Source organism: Argiope bruennichi, chromosome X2 (assembly GCF_947563725.1).
Source record: "Argiope bruennichi chromosome X2, qqArgBrue1.1, whole genome shotgun sequence".
Taxonomy (NCBI): domain Eukaryota; kingdom Metazoa; phylum Arthropoda; class Arachnida; order Araneae; family Araneidae; genus Argiope; species Argiope bruennichi.
The window spans coordinates 48033076-48049395 of NC_079163.1; the positions used below are offsets into that span (position 1 = coordinate 48033076).

At 27.9% G+C, this 16320-nt stretch overlaps 1 protein-coding gene across 8 annotated transcripts in view; it reads right to left on the reverse strand.

Moving 5' to 3' along the window:
* Window positions 1-701: 701 nt before the first annotated feature.
* Window positions 702-16320, reverse strand: part of LOC129960317 (CUGBP Elav-like family member 1) — a 1029875-nt gene continuing 1014256 nt past the window's right edge. For all 8 annotated transcript variants that reach the window (XM_056073674.1, XM_056073675.1, XM_056073679.1 and 5 more), the window contains 6 exons: window positions 15971-16085; window positions 15244-15329; window positions 14455-14514; window positions 13451-13594; window positions 13194-13358; window positions 702-4589 (listed from right to left, as the gene is read on the reverse strand). In XM_056073674.1, the coding sequence (XP_055929649.1) occupies window positions 13231-13358; window positions 13451-13594; window positions 14455-14514; window positions 15244-15329; window positions 15971-16085 (533 nt within the window). In that variant the 3' untranslated portion in view covers window positions 702-4589; window positions 13194-13230. The remainder of the gene's footprint in view (window positions 4590-13193; window positions 13359-13450; window positions 13595-14454; window positions 14515-15243; window positions 15330-15970; window positions 16086-16320) is intronic.

Here is a 16320-nt window from a genome sequence, read left to right on the forward strand (position 1 = left end):
GAAAGAAATGGTGTCATTACAAAGGATACGTCAGTTTAGCTGAGTTACTTCTCCATCTCCTGGTTTAGTTTATTGGCGTAAAAGTTGTTTTTAACTCTGGTGCACCAACTGAACAACTTTAATTTATCGCCATCAAAATACGAATTACAGCAGAATATAAATATGGCTTCGCGAGCAACCGAAAACTATTCTCGGACGGGATATAGAGATAGCTCTAAGAGCATTTGTGGAAAAATGATGAATGTAGTTCTCACATGGAAATAAAAATGCTATTCGAAAATTGTCATTATTTTTCAATTTACCCTCGTAAATAAATCTAAAATTATTACAATTTGCTTCGCATCATCGATGTAAGAAGTTCGATTTTTTTTAAATAATGCATTCACAAAATTTGGAGATACTGTTTAAAAAACTACAGTGAAAAGAGCTAAAATGGGTTTTATTGAAAATTTTACAACAGGGAAAATTATAAGATATAAAATGTTTCTCATGAATTCTTAGAATTGCAACTCAGTTAAAAAAAATGTAATAATTATATAACTGCATTTATTTTTGAACTTTGAAAAGTAGAATGAAAATATTTAATTTTCAGCACAATTTTTGTATCTTGTAATAAATATGAGGTAACCCTAAAAACAAAATGTTCCTGTAAACAAGTGTATTAATGACAAATGAATAGCACACAAAAAAATACACAAGCATAAAATGTTTCATCTTTTAATAATATATATGTCTCTGTCCTCTGTGTGACCAGCATACCCAGAAAAGTCTAATTTTTTCTAATTTTCTTGTTTCCCCTCTTCTGTACATATGCAAATCTCAATGATGCGTTATCGGAAATGGGACAGTGAAAAGTCGATAAGGCATTGCAATACAGAAATGCCACTATCTGGTGTTGCCCCTTCTGTACAAGATTAAACATAACCAAAAAAAAGTACAAACCACTAAGATCATGAAAAGTCATTAAGAAGCACAATACGAAGTCCTATAAAGGACCTTAAGGAACACTGAGAATAGACACTAATAGTGGAATCAGAAAACGAATAAAGAATACAGTTACTAGTTTGCAGCTTGTTTAAAGCTAACAATTAAGAACTACAACACTTTATATAAACTCAAAGAGTGCAAAAATATATTTAATGGTGAATAGTCATGCATACACTTCTAAGAGCATAACTTGTTCAAAAGATTAATAAAATTTTGAAATTAAATTTACTTGCATTCTAAATACATTAGGGAATAACACGGGCAGAAAAAACAACACACACATCTCAAGTGTTTTCAAGGGCACCGGGGAAAATCGACATAAAACAATATCATTAAAATTAAACTTTGGCCAATGAAGCATTGTAACATCAATATAAAAAACTGTACAACTTGCATTTTACTACATATTTAATAGTGCTGTATTTTGCATCAATTCAAACTTATTCTGAAACGAGATATGATCAGAAATATCGCTAATATAAAGATTATTATTATTTTTATCAAACCAGTATAAAGAGGGAAAAGCATTGTACAATAAAAAAATTTCACAAAAATAAGCTTTCTTTTGATGTAAGTTTATAATTTAGATATAAACAACATTTAATGAGTTTCCTTTTAATCTGTTTTAAGACAGTACAACATTTATACATGATGATAAAAATACATATCTGCATTATTTATGCTAATACTTTTGTAGTTGATAAAAGGTAATTGCATATTTTCTTTAAAAATAGACAAGTAATTTATTATTCGTCTGCAAAAGATGCAATTTTTAGTGTAAATAATAAATAATTTTATGGGGTGACCAAGGTTATTTTCTAAAAATTTAAATACTTCCATAAAGTCCCTAATCTTCAAAAATGCTTTACTTGTGCATTTAAAAGCAGTTTGGAATAAATGTGTAGTTAAGAAGACATAAAACAGATATTGTATGACCTACTACAACTGATTTCATAAATGAAGTAAGAACATTTTGTAACTTACATTTTAAAGATCAAAAACTTGAGAAGTAATACAAATGTGATTGACTTACATAAAATAAAACAAAATCACTCAAAAACTTTTCTAACTAAGCTGTACATTTAGTTGTTTTTCTGTTGCATAAAGTTTTGTCTTCTAGATTTTTTTATTTTTGTTTCAAGGAAGAAAATCTTTCTTTTCTTTCTTTTAAATATGAGAACTAAGGAATTCTGCTATTGAAAATTCGTCATTTAAATTTCATACGGATACATATTAGCGACTTTTCCTCATTTTAGTTATCTACAGTACTTTCAAGATGAAATTAGACGAGAAAACAAGTGAAGATAACCAAAAACACATATTTTTAACTTTCACAATAGTGAAAAATGTGACATTGTAGAGATTAATTAAAAGCTTTGCAATGTTACATGTAAAAATGAAATAAATTCTTAAACAAAAAATAAACAAATAAATCATAACCATTATAATAAACAATATGTTTTTAAAGGTTTAGAGTAACAAAATGTTTTAACATCAAAGATTATCATATTTAATTTCAATACAAGGTCACCCCATATTAATTTCATAGAATTTTCAGACATATCTGTATTACCGATTGCATTTAGGCAAACTAAATGAAGTGAGTGCTGTTGAATAACTGATAGAAAGAAGAAATAAGTTAGAATAGAGAAATAAAGTTATGTGTAAATCGAAAATTTTTGAAAACATCTTGTATAAATATAAGTTTAGATTTTTTTATTATTTTTATTATATGTTTCAAAAAGCATTACAAAGAAAACTAATAACCATTTCTGTTAAACAAAGGGAAAAAAAATGGAATTTTAAAAAAAAACTACGATTTCTAAACAGAAGTTTTCTCACATTATCAGTAAAAATTTTAATGAAAAAGTGGGTTTACTAAAGGTTCTCTCCATTTATTTCTTTAAAAATTTTAATTACTCACTCACTAATCCTTTACCTATACAAAGCACCTTAGTGAATTTAAGAACATAAGATCAAACACTCTTATGTTTAATGCAGAAAGTAACATCTTAAAAGAAGAAAAGTGCACAACTACTCTATCAGTTTTGTGAAACTGTGTACATATTGCCACCCAAAGTAAACTTCAAGGGCTTGACAATAATATATCATTCTCTTCCCTAAGAAATGGCAGATATCACATTCAAGAGAAAAGAATAAAGACTTATTCAATCAGTAGCTCTTGACATATTAATAAAATCTCCCGAAAATATTAAAATTTCAAGCTCAAAATTTTAAAATGTGATAAAAAAACTCTTTATACACACAAAACATTGAGTTAATAACATAACTTCGCAAGAGCAAGAAATTTTTAGGTCAAAGCAGCCAACTTCTAAAATACCTAGAGTCTACGCATTCTTGTAATTTGGCACAGACAAAGTGAATTGTGCACTCGTATATCATGAGGAATATAAATGATTTTCTTCTTTTTCTGCATTTATAACATTTGAGCTTCTCATATCAAGTATGAAATAAAACATTTTACTTCAAGATGAGTTAGTTTGTTTATGGTGTCATAATACAATGTTTGTGCATTGAACTATTACAAGATGTTCTACAAAAGTCATGCCATAAAAAGGCATCAAAATACACGAAATGCTGGCCACTTTGACCAACAGTACATGTAAGATACATAAATGGTGATGCTAAAAACAAAAACTGCATGAAAATGGGAAAAAAAAAGTTATAAGTATCAATTTTTTTTTTCTTCAAAATTAAGACCAACTTTTTTCACAATGAACATTTAAGGCAAACAGTTACATTTAGTAAATATTACATTTTTTTTTTGTATTGTAATCTCAGATATATATATGTATGTACGTATATACTTACATCTTAATATATATCAAGTATAGCCACAAATTACACACATTACAGACTAGATATAGAATTCAGTGCTTGTGTGGACACAAAAGGAGCAAAATATATTTGCACAATGAGTAGATTAAAAAGTCCCACACAATAAATATTTTGGTCAATGAGGGTTATCAAATACAGGAATTTCATATGCCTTTTCCCACAATTATATATCGACTAGCTTTCCTGAAAGCACCTCTAAGTTACAACAAATACAGCATATAAACACATAGGTGACAAATAACATTAATATTTACTATAAGAAGTTAAACATGGCAAATGATTACATTCAACATAAAGCTAAGTTATAACATTGCAAAGCAAAAATTAGAATACAGAATCTTAAGAAATTTCCCAAAACATATAAAAATTACGGTTATTGTAAACAAATTAAGAGAAAACATTAAATAAAGAAAACAAGACAACTTAGGTATACTAAACACACCAATTTGACATGCCAAGCTCTGTACAAGGGACGGTTATGAACAATGATGCTCTGCAAAATATTAAGCCTCGGATCTTCCTTTTTAATGATTTTTTTTGCACATGGCATTTGATTACAAAGCACAGCTGCAGTAATGAAGCAGTTCCTTTGATTCCCAATGAACAAAAATTATCATTGCTGAGCCAGAAGACCACAAGGGGTCAAGGGTGACATGACAGGTAGAAGGACAAGGAGACGGTTGTACACCATAGGAGCGGGATAACACATGGCATGGCACGTATAATTCACCAAAACAGGCAGTCTATTAAGAAGAGATAAAATATTATTTAAGTTAAAAAAGTAAGATGTTACAAAATAAGCAGCCCAATTTTAATACTGGAGATTGTGGTTGCTATTCTCTTTAAGCATGCCTGTGTTAAAAGATTAAAATTCAAAAATAAATTATTACAATAGGATTAAAATATCACAGGCTTTAAAAAAACATACAGTTTTGTTTCCTTTTTACTGTTGACTTAAAAGATACGACCAAAAAATTATTAATTACAATCAACATAGTCATTTTTTGGAAAGAGCCAATAAGCTAAGTATACAAAATTGAATATTTAACTTATAAATATCAGCTGCAAAAAAATGTTAAAAAGTTAGTATAAAGTAAAAGAACATTTTGAAATACTCAAGGTTTTGAATTGGATATTAAATCAAGTCCTTCATTTTAATATTTTAAAATAAGTTTTTAACCAATTCAAAAGCTTTTTCCTTTACAGAAAAAAACATTTTTTTCTGATTTTAATTTTCATGGAGAAATATTTTGAGGATTGCTTCAACCAAATTAAGAAATGGCACTCCACCATCTTCTATCAACTATACTAATTCTATGATGCCACCATGTTAGACCCTTGAATAGTCAGCATATATCAGTAAACCTTACCTGATATCAGTGACCAACTTAATTTGTCATCAGCTGGAATAATGCAGAAGAAAAACTGGATCAAGATAAAAAAAAAAAAAAAAAAAAAAAAAAACTATCACATCAAAACAATATACCATTACAACCTACAACAGATCTGGGGGAGCTGAATTAATGAGGACATTTTTGTTTCACCCATGCAGATGCTGTAGCGCCTTCCAATGACTGATTCCAGAACTGCTCAGAATTAAATAACCTTAGCTGACATCAGTGACCACCTAAGATTAACCTAAAAAATTTACTATGAACTAGAAGAGGGAAAAAATATGCTTTAAGTTGAGATCAAAGGGAACACTGACACAGATGCAAAATTAAAGTAGGAAAGAAAAAGTGCAGAATATGCAGTTTCCTGAAAAGCTTAAATAAACTAGAGGATAGTCAGATGGACTGCTGTTTTCATTTAGCACATAACATCGTTTTATAATCATGAAATATAAAAACATTTAGAAAGGAAAAAATTCTTTTCATGGCAGAGAGTTCAGGAATTTCATGCTACAACGCTAATGACATTAAATCTGAAAATAAGAAAACCCAAACAATAATGTTAAAATGTTACAGAAAATGCTTATAATAAGCAATTCAACTAAAAAAGTTAGTTCTAATATTATTTAGATTTATTTACTTATAATTAGAAATAATTTTTAAATGTTCATTTAAAATGGCTCAAGAAAATTAAGTTGTAAAAAGAGGGGGAAATTACAAAAACAAGAAGAAAAATTCAGAGGGTCACCAGTGAGATATTTGAAATCCTAAGTAAACGATGCAAAAGAGTTAAAAGAAATTAGGGAATCCTATTATAAAAGTGAGGGAAAAAGTGGTTAAAATTAAAATGAGAAATCACATGACATTTCATGATCACAAAGAATGCTACATGCATTCTATAAAAAAATGTTTATAATGCTTTAACAGATTTCGGTGAAACCCCGTTTTAGACAATAAAACTAAATTTAATAACCATTTTTTTAAAAAAAATTTGCATTTAAAGGATATTTGACTTTTCAAGATGGCATGAAATTAGTCGTGTAAACACTGTCAAGTGCATCCGAAAAATGAAATATTTCATAAAATCAACAATTTCTTTTATCACATTTATTAAAGAATAAAGGAATAAAATTCAATTCTGCACACCACATATTTCTCATAGAAAAAATTAAATGCACCTCAATATAAAAAATGATTATGGAAAAGTAAAAAACATTATTAAACAAGTGCTCTTTTTAAAATCTAATTTTGGATTTAATTTTAAATTAATTAGAAACTCGATTAAATAAAATTATAACACATAATGGCAATTTAAATATTTTGTTTAATTCAAATAATATTAATACATCTAAAAAGAATTAAAATCATCAAGATTCTTCCATTTAAAGAAAAACAAGATACAAATGGAAACAAACCATCTGAAGAAATCAAACGAATTAAAAACTTTAAATACATGTTACTGATTCAAAATCTCCAGAAGAAAAGATTCGCCAAAATTGCAAAAATAATATAGAGCAAATTTTAATAATCTGCCTTTAAGTTTCAGAATTTTGTAACATAAATGAATCTATGGAGTCCTGAAATCTATATATCTCAAGGATAACATTGTGGAATTTTCTACATTTAACTATCACAAAACTAGTTTTTATTATAAAATTTCACTAATGTTAGTTACATTTATATTAGAACAATTTTATTTATATTCCTCATATTTTTTGAACAAAATTGTTCTCAAAATCTGAGTTTTCTTGACACATAAACATCACGGATAATATCATTTGTCATTGTTAATATTTTGCTACTCTTCATAATAAAATTTAATTTTGATGTATTAATTTCAATTTTTTTTAATAATTAAAGCTTTTTAAAAATGCTTTTTTTACACAATTTATAAAATTTGATATAAATAAAGACGAAATAATGTAAATCCATGTATTAAAAATTATCCAATAAACGACACTTGAATCAAATTTTATTTTAAGGGGAGTAGGAAATACTGTTCACAAAAACAGATGTTTGCCCCCTGAAAATTTCGAGTCCTAATCCAGCAACTCTGAGTTGGAACAAAATACCAGTCATTTGCACCAAAAATGATTTTAAATATAGTTAAAAACTTTGAGTGTCTAAACCAAACAAGTGAATAAACATTTGAGTCTTAAAATCCTTTTCCATTATTAAACTGACACTTTATATATGTTTTCAAATAACAATTCTACTAGAACTGTAAATTAATAAAATATATATGTTCAAATCTAACTAAAAACATATTTTTAGTTTCATGTTAAGCAAAGCTTTACTTTTCTAAAGGCTTTGTACATCTTAACATAAATTTTGTAACGAGATAATTTTGATGAAAGTCGGATATTTTATATTTATAAAAAGAATGAGAGATTAATCAACAGAATATTGCCACGAATTCGTTTTAAACGATTTTCTTCACATAATTATTTTACCCCAAGATTCACTGGTACCACACACCTCTTGTAATTTAAAATATGAAATAAAATAAAACCAGTTTTTCAAAAGACACCTTTATAAGTGTATCAAAGAGAAACATTTTTATTTTAAGTATTCTTCCACTTTTTAGCTTTTAATTTACAATTTATTGTCACAAAAATGATCAAACTTTGTAAACATTATCCCCCGCCCCTCAAAATTACTACCAGATGGTGCCATTTGCATGAAATCAAAATAAAATTAAATCAATCAATTAACTGATAAATCTGAAGTTACTGAAATAGTGTACTGTCATCAAAAATACATAACAGAAATAAATAAAATAACAGAAATAACATGAAATAAATAAAAGTGCTTATAAATAGTTTTTAATTCTATTCTGCAACCACAATTCACCTTTGAAAACCTATTATTACATGAAATTTCAACTTAAATCATAAAAATTTTTCTACATTACAGCTTAAAACTGAATGTAAAATAGTGAGTACAGATCAAAATGATATATAAATAAGGGGGGGGGGGCAAACTCCGCAGAATTTGGGCTAAGCAACCCACAATTTAACTTAAGAAAATTCAAAAACTGGTCTAGAGTCAATCTCTTTCTTTCTGTTCCCTATTCCCTTTTAAACTATGGTTTTAAGGCTTACTTTTTAATTACATGTATAATAAAATTTAGTAATAATATTTGTATAACTTCCTTCTAACTATGAGTTATTCGTCTTATTATAAATCAATTATTCAGATAAAGACAGATGTTCTCTAGAGAGGAAAAATCAGCACATACTAAAACCAGCACTTATATGATAACCAGGTAGTGAGTAGATAAAGCATTCTAAGTTAAATACAATTACAAAGCAACAAATTTTAAAATATGATCCAGAATATTAAAAAAATGGTTGAGCTACTTGTTCCAATATGCTTTATGGAACAATGTTGACTCTACCAGGTGAATTTCTACAGCCTTCTAACCACCAGTCACATACAGATTTTTCAGATCCTCTCCAGTATTTGTGTAATACAATGCGAGAATCAGCTCCAACTACTATGTCTTCACACAGTAAACCTTTTTATTATTTACGTCCCTCTTTAAAGGCTTGCATTTATGTTTTTGTGTGCAACAATACTGTGAAAGACCCAACCATATAATGGTCCTTATCAAGTCAGAAAACAGACAGCCAAACACTTCACCCTTTAGATAAATGGAAAAGACTCTGCAAATGAAATCGATCGCTGAAAACCAGCATTCATTGCTCAAGAAGATATAAACATTAACAGCAACATTGCAAGTTAATCCTGGTGACAACCCACCGTTTAGCTCAAAGACATCGAGTGAAGCCCCATCTCTGCCTCTAAATAGAACCACTCATTCTGGTAGAGTGGTGCGTTTCAATACTCACTTCTTGTGGTGTGTTCAATACACCCAGTACTTGGGGAGGGGGGATACTGTAACGGATTGGCAAATTTAAAAACTTTTTTAATTCATTAATTGTTTGTCTGACTGCATAATTTCTATTTTACTGATTTTACATTGATTAACTGTGACACAGAACATTTTTATTTTCTTCCACTTCGCTTGTGTTTATTCTTTTACTCTGCGGTATTTTCATACGCTCAATGTTTTTCGGCAATTGATTAAAAGATATTTTTTGTTATAGTTAAAACGATAGCACTACAATTTTCTTAAACACATTTATTCTTCATTGTAAAATAAAGAAAGTCACATTTACATTTAATATGGAGATCATAAATACTCAAACTCCATAGATTCATTTACTGCGATATTAATATAAGAATATTATAAAATTATTGCAAGTTATTCTAAGAGCCAGTTATTTTTTTATAATTAAATATTTTGCTAAAATTTCATCAGAAGTTAACTGATCAACACAAATTCTTCGACATACTAGAATAGTTATTTTAATTGAGAAAATTTATATCAAAATAAATTACTCTCATTCTGAAGAAAAATGAAGAACAAAGAAAATATTTTGCAAACTTGAGTGATGAACTGTAAAAAGTTAGGAGGATATCAAACATTCCGAAACATAACCCATGTGGAAAGATGGGAATTATTTTCACTGCAACAATCTTCCATTGTCCCTTTTTTGTCGGGGAAAAAAATCATGAAAGGTATGCTTACATATAAAATGCATAAAAACATTCAACTCGCTTGATTTATTCAGTTCGGCCGAACAGGCGCGCCTAACTTCCCTTCTTCACTTTCATGTACTTGTACTTCACTTTCAATACTTGTGAAACTACATTTAATTGCAATTTGATGTCTACTTCAAGACTGTGTTTTTCAAAGCTATATTATGAAATATCTTAAAATGCCTCATCCATGGATACCCAATTTATAATTCGTAAAATCATGGTTGCTAAGCCAACACTACTAACTGGATTATTGTGCTCATGCCTAACCAGAAACAAAGCTTTATCTTCTGAGCACAATAATATAAATTAACTAATGGAAATTTAAGAATGAAAAATAAAAACGAAATATAATGTATATAAAACTCATAAATTTTGAAAGTTGAGTAATTTTTTAATATTTTAAATTAATCTCAAAGCACTGAAATGAATGCAAATGATAATTTTCCCTCAATTAGATTAATAAAAAATTCATGGTTCTTATTAAAACTAGACAATATAAGAAGCATATTTTAGTTGAAAGTACTGACTTAACACTAACAAATTTTTAAAATCAGTTTACTTTTTTCAACCGTAAAATACTGCGCTTATCTTACAAAGAAAAAACAAAACAAATTATCTTTAACTTACATTCTTTGAAAGAAATAATATAAGCATACACATATTTTAGATTTCCAACTCCCAAAAAACAAGTGAAGTCAATATCAACAAATATAATTAAATTTTTACATGTGTATGATTCATCAAACTTAAAATCTATCATTCAAATTCATTGCAAATTTTATTTTGAAAAATGTGCTTACATTTCATAGAAAATGTTTTAAATCCATCCTATGACAGTTGCTGATTAATTATTGTGGCCATTAACCATTGTTTTTATTGATTTAAATGCATTAATTCAGGCATAGAGTATACATCAACTTTCATGAAATCTATTCTTTTTATTGTATTTCAATGTTACATACACAATATTTCAATTTTAGGCAACAACAATTACAAAAACTTTCTGATGCGTGTAGTTGCTGTTCTGAATTTAAAAAAATTTCTTCTTCTAAAAATATGAACAGCAAAACAACTTATTTAAAAATCTTTTTTATAAACAGTTAAACAAATTTTACCGTTCACGTCATTTTGGCTTTTCTTTTACATTTTCATAAAATCTTCTCACACCAAATCTATAATTTTGGAGAAACGAATAGATTATAATTTTAGGTCATTCAATCTCATTCATTTTTTCGATGGGTAAAAAAACTACTTTGAATGACCATGCCTAAAATCTCAAATCCAATTAGACTGGCTCTAGAGTAGCTCGGTCCTTCGGCGTGAGCTTCATTTCTCCCCGAGTTTAAAGATAGCTATCAGCAGAAAAGTATCTTTGTTTAAGTGGAAAACAGAGGAAAGGCAAGAGAACCGACTTTGGGCCACCTTTCAGGAGTTTCAGATCCTTAAGAAATAGAGCCTCCAGTAAGGAATGGGCAGGGAATTTTCAGCCTAGTTGGCCATCTTATATAACAAGAGGGCTATCTACGGTTGTTGAAACATGGAATTGTGTTTTCCTTTCGTGACATGTATGAATCTTGATTTGATTTAAAAAATATTTGTTGCACACACATCAGGGCAAGTATATGCTAATTCCGCCGACTGCTATGAACCCTCATGTTACAAATGCATGCCAATATATTGGTGTGTATCTCATATGTATTCCGAATTTCACAATAATATGTCGTCTATGCTCATTAGCTTCAAAATGGTTAACAAATCTCTCTCGAGATTATACATCTCATGAAATAAATAACAATACTTAATACAAATATATAAATATGCAGCTCGAAAAATGAGAGAAGTATATGGTTTGAACAAACTTGTGCAAATAAGTATACTGATAATTAACAAATCAAAACAATCATAGTCTACACTATAACAGAAAAAAAGAGACATCTTTACATTAAATTATAAACCATATTTAATTAGACTGATGGCTATTTTAAAATAGAATGTTAATCTTAAACTGTGATCAGATACTGAGGGTTTCATTTGAGCCACCATCCCTGATTTTAAACAGGTCAAGAAAAATCTATGCCATTAAGTCACTGTAAATGAAATAAATGAAAAAGTACCCCCCCCCCCCCAGCTTTAAATACACTTATGAGCTGATGCGACTTGCAGATATTTCGCTTTTCAGCAGTCTCTTTCAAAAAAATTCAAATTACACAATGGTTTCCTTAATGTTTCATTCCATTTTTAAAAAGAAAAACTTTTTTTTTTAAAAAAAAATTATGAAACATAAAATATTTTACAAATTATAACATTTAATTTAAATTTTGGATGTTCTAAACTTTTACAAAATGAGGAACAATTATAATTATGCAGTGATAAAAAAAAAGCACGAAGAATATCTTACAAGAAAAAAAAATCATGATTATTAAACAAGATATCAAATAATATTTAAAAGTTTAGTGTTTAATATACTCTTTTGAGATAAGTTAGGAAAAATATAAAAATTTAAAATAGTTAATGAATATTCATTTTACATTTTTTAAAAAACAAAATACAAATAATTGAAAAGATTAAATATGTGCACAAAGAATAAATATAAATGAATCTCCAGTAGAATATAAAATTGCTTAATAGAAGAAACATTAAAAACTACTCTAGTAGTGAATTAATGCACAATATAAAATTATTGGACAGATAAGAAAAATAAATATGAATAAAATTTTGCATAAAATTACCAAAAAAAAAAAAAAAAAAACATTTTATACAAAAACTCACCATGGAATCTGAATACCATTGATTTATTTCTGCTTTTAAAATATGTTATAAATAATAAGGAACAAATATTAAAACATAATGCATTTTTTAACAATTCATCAGAATTTTATTTGTATAAAGTATTTTTTTCTTTTACAAACTGTCATAAAAAGCATGATAACTGTCATAAAAAATTATAAAATTATTACCTTTGAAGAATCTAATCTAATGCAGATGGAATGAAAAGAAGATTAAAGTAATTAAAAATTAGGCACCTACCTTCAACTTCTTGAAATTAATCCAAATAAACAATAGATAAAACTAATGAATTTAAAGGTAAATTAAGGGCACGATTACCTTGAAAGACAGTTGTACTTTATATGAATAAGAAATAGTCCATGCACATTTAAAAATATTAAATTACTAGTCTGCATTTTAAACTGATAAAACGATATCACAATTACCTTTGTAATGATTGTGAAGTTAACTCCTATTATTTTTAATGCTACTAACAACTGAATAAAACATACAATACAAATTGAAGGAAATTATTACAATAAGAATATGCAAAAAATAAAAATAATAACTAATACCAACCATAAATTGTACAGACAGAAAAATACACCAATCCAAATTAATATGGCTTGCTTGCATCTTTAGAACGTTTCAACTGAACCTTGAGGCGTTTCATACCAATCTGGAATCCATTCATAGCCTGGATTGCAGTCTGAGCACTACTCGGACTATCATAACTCACAAATCCTGTAAATAAAATTTTACAAGTGACATATAACAAATATAATAATAATAACAAACTCATGAAAAGATTTAAGAAGAAGATTGTCAATACAAACCAAAACACTTGCTAAGATTGGTCTGCTTGTCAATGAAAACTTTGGCCGAAATTACATTGCCAAATGGCATAAATGTTTGGGCAAGATCTGTATCATTGAATTCTTGTGGTAAATGGTATATAAATAAATTAGCTCCTTCTGGACCTAGAAAAGGAATTAAAAAAAAAGGAATTAGCTTACAAATGATGAAAAACTTTATATATCATTCAGAATTTAACAAAACAAAAATTTAAGTAATTGTAATTTTAAGGTAAATGGTAGTTAAAATAACAAAAAGAAATGGTTCTTTCGTTTACTTGTAGTTTTAAAGTGGCCAAATGTTAATTCTCATAATAGGCTTTACAATCATCTGCCCCCCCCCCAATAAAATTTTGAAATAACCTGAATTCAAAAAATCTTGCAAATGGAAATTATGGGCTTCGTTTGGGACATATTCTTCATCCAAAGCAAGCAGATACATTCTTATACATTTGCAGAATAATCAACAATATTCTTATTGCTGTATTCAAAATAAGCAGAATTGTCAGTAAAATTATCTTTGAATCAATCCGAACAGTTAATACGCATTTGTTATTTTACAAGTAAGTTCAGAGCCTTCCATTCCATAGAAGTTGAATTCTCTTCTTGTGGAATCGGTTTTTAATATAGGGAGAAAATTCACAAATACAGCAAAATGATACCATTTAGTTTATTATCAAGAAACGGCTAGAAGGTTTTATATATAATCAGTGATTAAAATTAACTTTTACAAAACGAAACTATTTATAAGATTCTTTATAGATTAATATTTATTTAAAAGATTAAAAGCCTGCAGCAATTTAAAGATCTCATGCAGAGACAATTATAATATGAAGTAAAAAATTTAGATAAAGGAATTTATGATTTGATGAATACAAAAACTATAATAATAATAAAAACTTTTCTTTTCTTGTACACGTTTTCTATAGTCGAAACCAAACATGTAAAAATAACCATAAATATATAGATATGAGCAGCATATTTACCTTCGATTTGTTTTCCAGCTGGACTGGGAGGTTGAAGACCTATTTGGGTAAATGGAATTGCTACAAAAAAGAAAAAAATAAAATGCATTGGAATTGTTTCAACTAGGAATGTTTAAAAACTGAAACTTTTTCGATATTAAGTAGTAAGCAAAAGTTCCAATCTGACAGTAAATACATTTCTATGTTTTTACAAATTGGACCTAAATTTTGCTCATAATAAAATATTCCCTGATCTTGATGATCTCAAATGAAATAATCTCAGACAGATTATTTCATTTGCTGAGAGGGGAAAAATATAAGGAAAGTAAGTCAGAAAGAAATAATATGGCTGTAATTAAAATGATTATTTTTATGTCTCCTATTAAAATAGAATTATTAGATGTCGCCTTTTGATCAGACAGGAAATACACTGAATGGGAAAAAAAAGGTGTGCAGTGAGAAACTACTACACAAATTAAGCACTTTTAAGTCACTTACCCCCCTCCTTGAATAATAAACTTGAAGACCCCCCCAAAATAAGTTATATTGAATACCAATAACATACACCTTCACCCAATTAAAAAAAAAAAAATGAAGAAAGAGGAAATTTCATTGATTTAATGATATAATAAATCAAATTATATATCTCAAATAATGTTGTAGGTGTGTTATAATGAAGGGCAGGGATTGTCTTATGCAATGAAATAGTTTTCAACCATTGTTAATTTTCATGCTGATTCAGTTTAGCATTCATTTTTAAATTGCACAAACACACACACAAATTAGTTCAAAACAAAATAAATTACACACCAGAATAAGGCTGTATGCCTGAGTATGCTTGCGTTATAGCATCCAACGAAGCTCCATTAGTAGAAAGAGCAGATTTCCCTCCAATACTAAAAAAACAAAAACAATAATCTTCAAAAGTAAGCTCAATATATATTCAGATATGACACAGGTTTAGAAAATAAAAGCTGAACTTCACAAATTAATGAACTTAACAAAGCACTGAGAAGTAAAACTATTTAATTATGATTAGCTGAAAAATAAAATGAACAATGTTATACAAAAATTACTTGAGATATTAAAAGTATAAAATTATTTCATAAAAGAAAATAAATCGACCTCAAAAGTGATAAAATTCAATTCTGGAAACACTGAAATCTGCAGAAATGTGTCATGTCTATACACTGTTTCAAGTTTCGTTCTTTTCAACTGAAATATTTTTTTTCAAATAAAAATTTTCAATTTCAATGCTTTTATTAATTTGCATATTAAGAAAAAACAAATATATGACTTTCTGTCTGTATCTTTAGAAATGACGGACTCGCTCATAATTCCATATAACTAGATATACTAACAACTACTTCAAAATAGAGAATAAATTTTAACAATAATTTGCTTTCCACTTTAAATTTTCTTGCGGCTGACATGTCAGCACACTGAATGTTCAATGTATTTACATAAACTGAATACAGGTGAAGCATGTTACTTAAAATGGTACAACACCAAATTGAACTGAAAGAAAAATTATTACCCATTTACACCAGATAAACTTCCCAAAGATGAATTTGACAAGCCTAAAGCCATGCTTGTGACAGGACTTATGGAGTTTATTCCACTTAAAGATGGGCTTGAACTTGAATTGTTGCCTAAAACAAAAGTGTATAACACAATAAATATCTCTTGAAAGGTAACAACCGCATTAAAACAATTATACATTAAATAACTGAAAGTAAGTAGAATTGAACTTCAGAAATTGAGTTTTAAAAATACATTTATAAATAAAATCCAGAATATGAGACAAAATATCAAATTAAACAAGATATATTATTAACTTAAAATCACTTATTTTAGTTACATTAATAAATTAGCATTCAATCATAC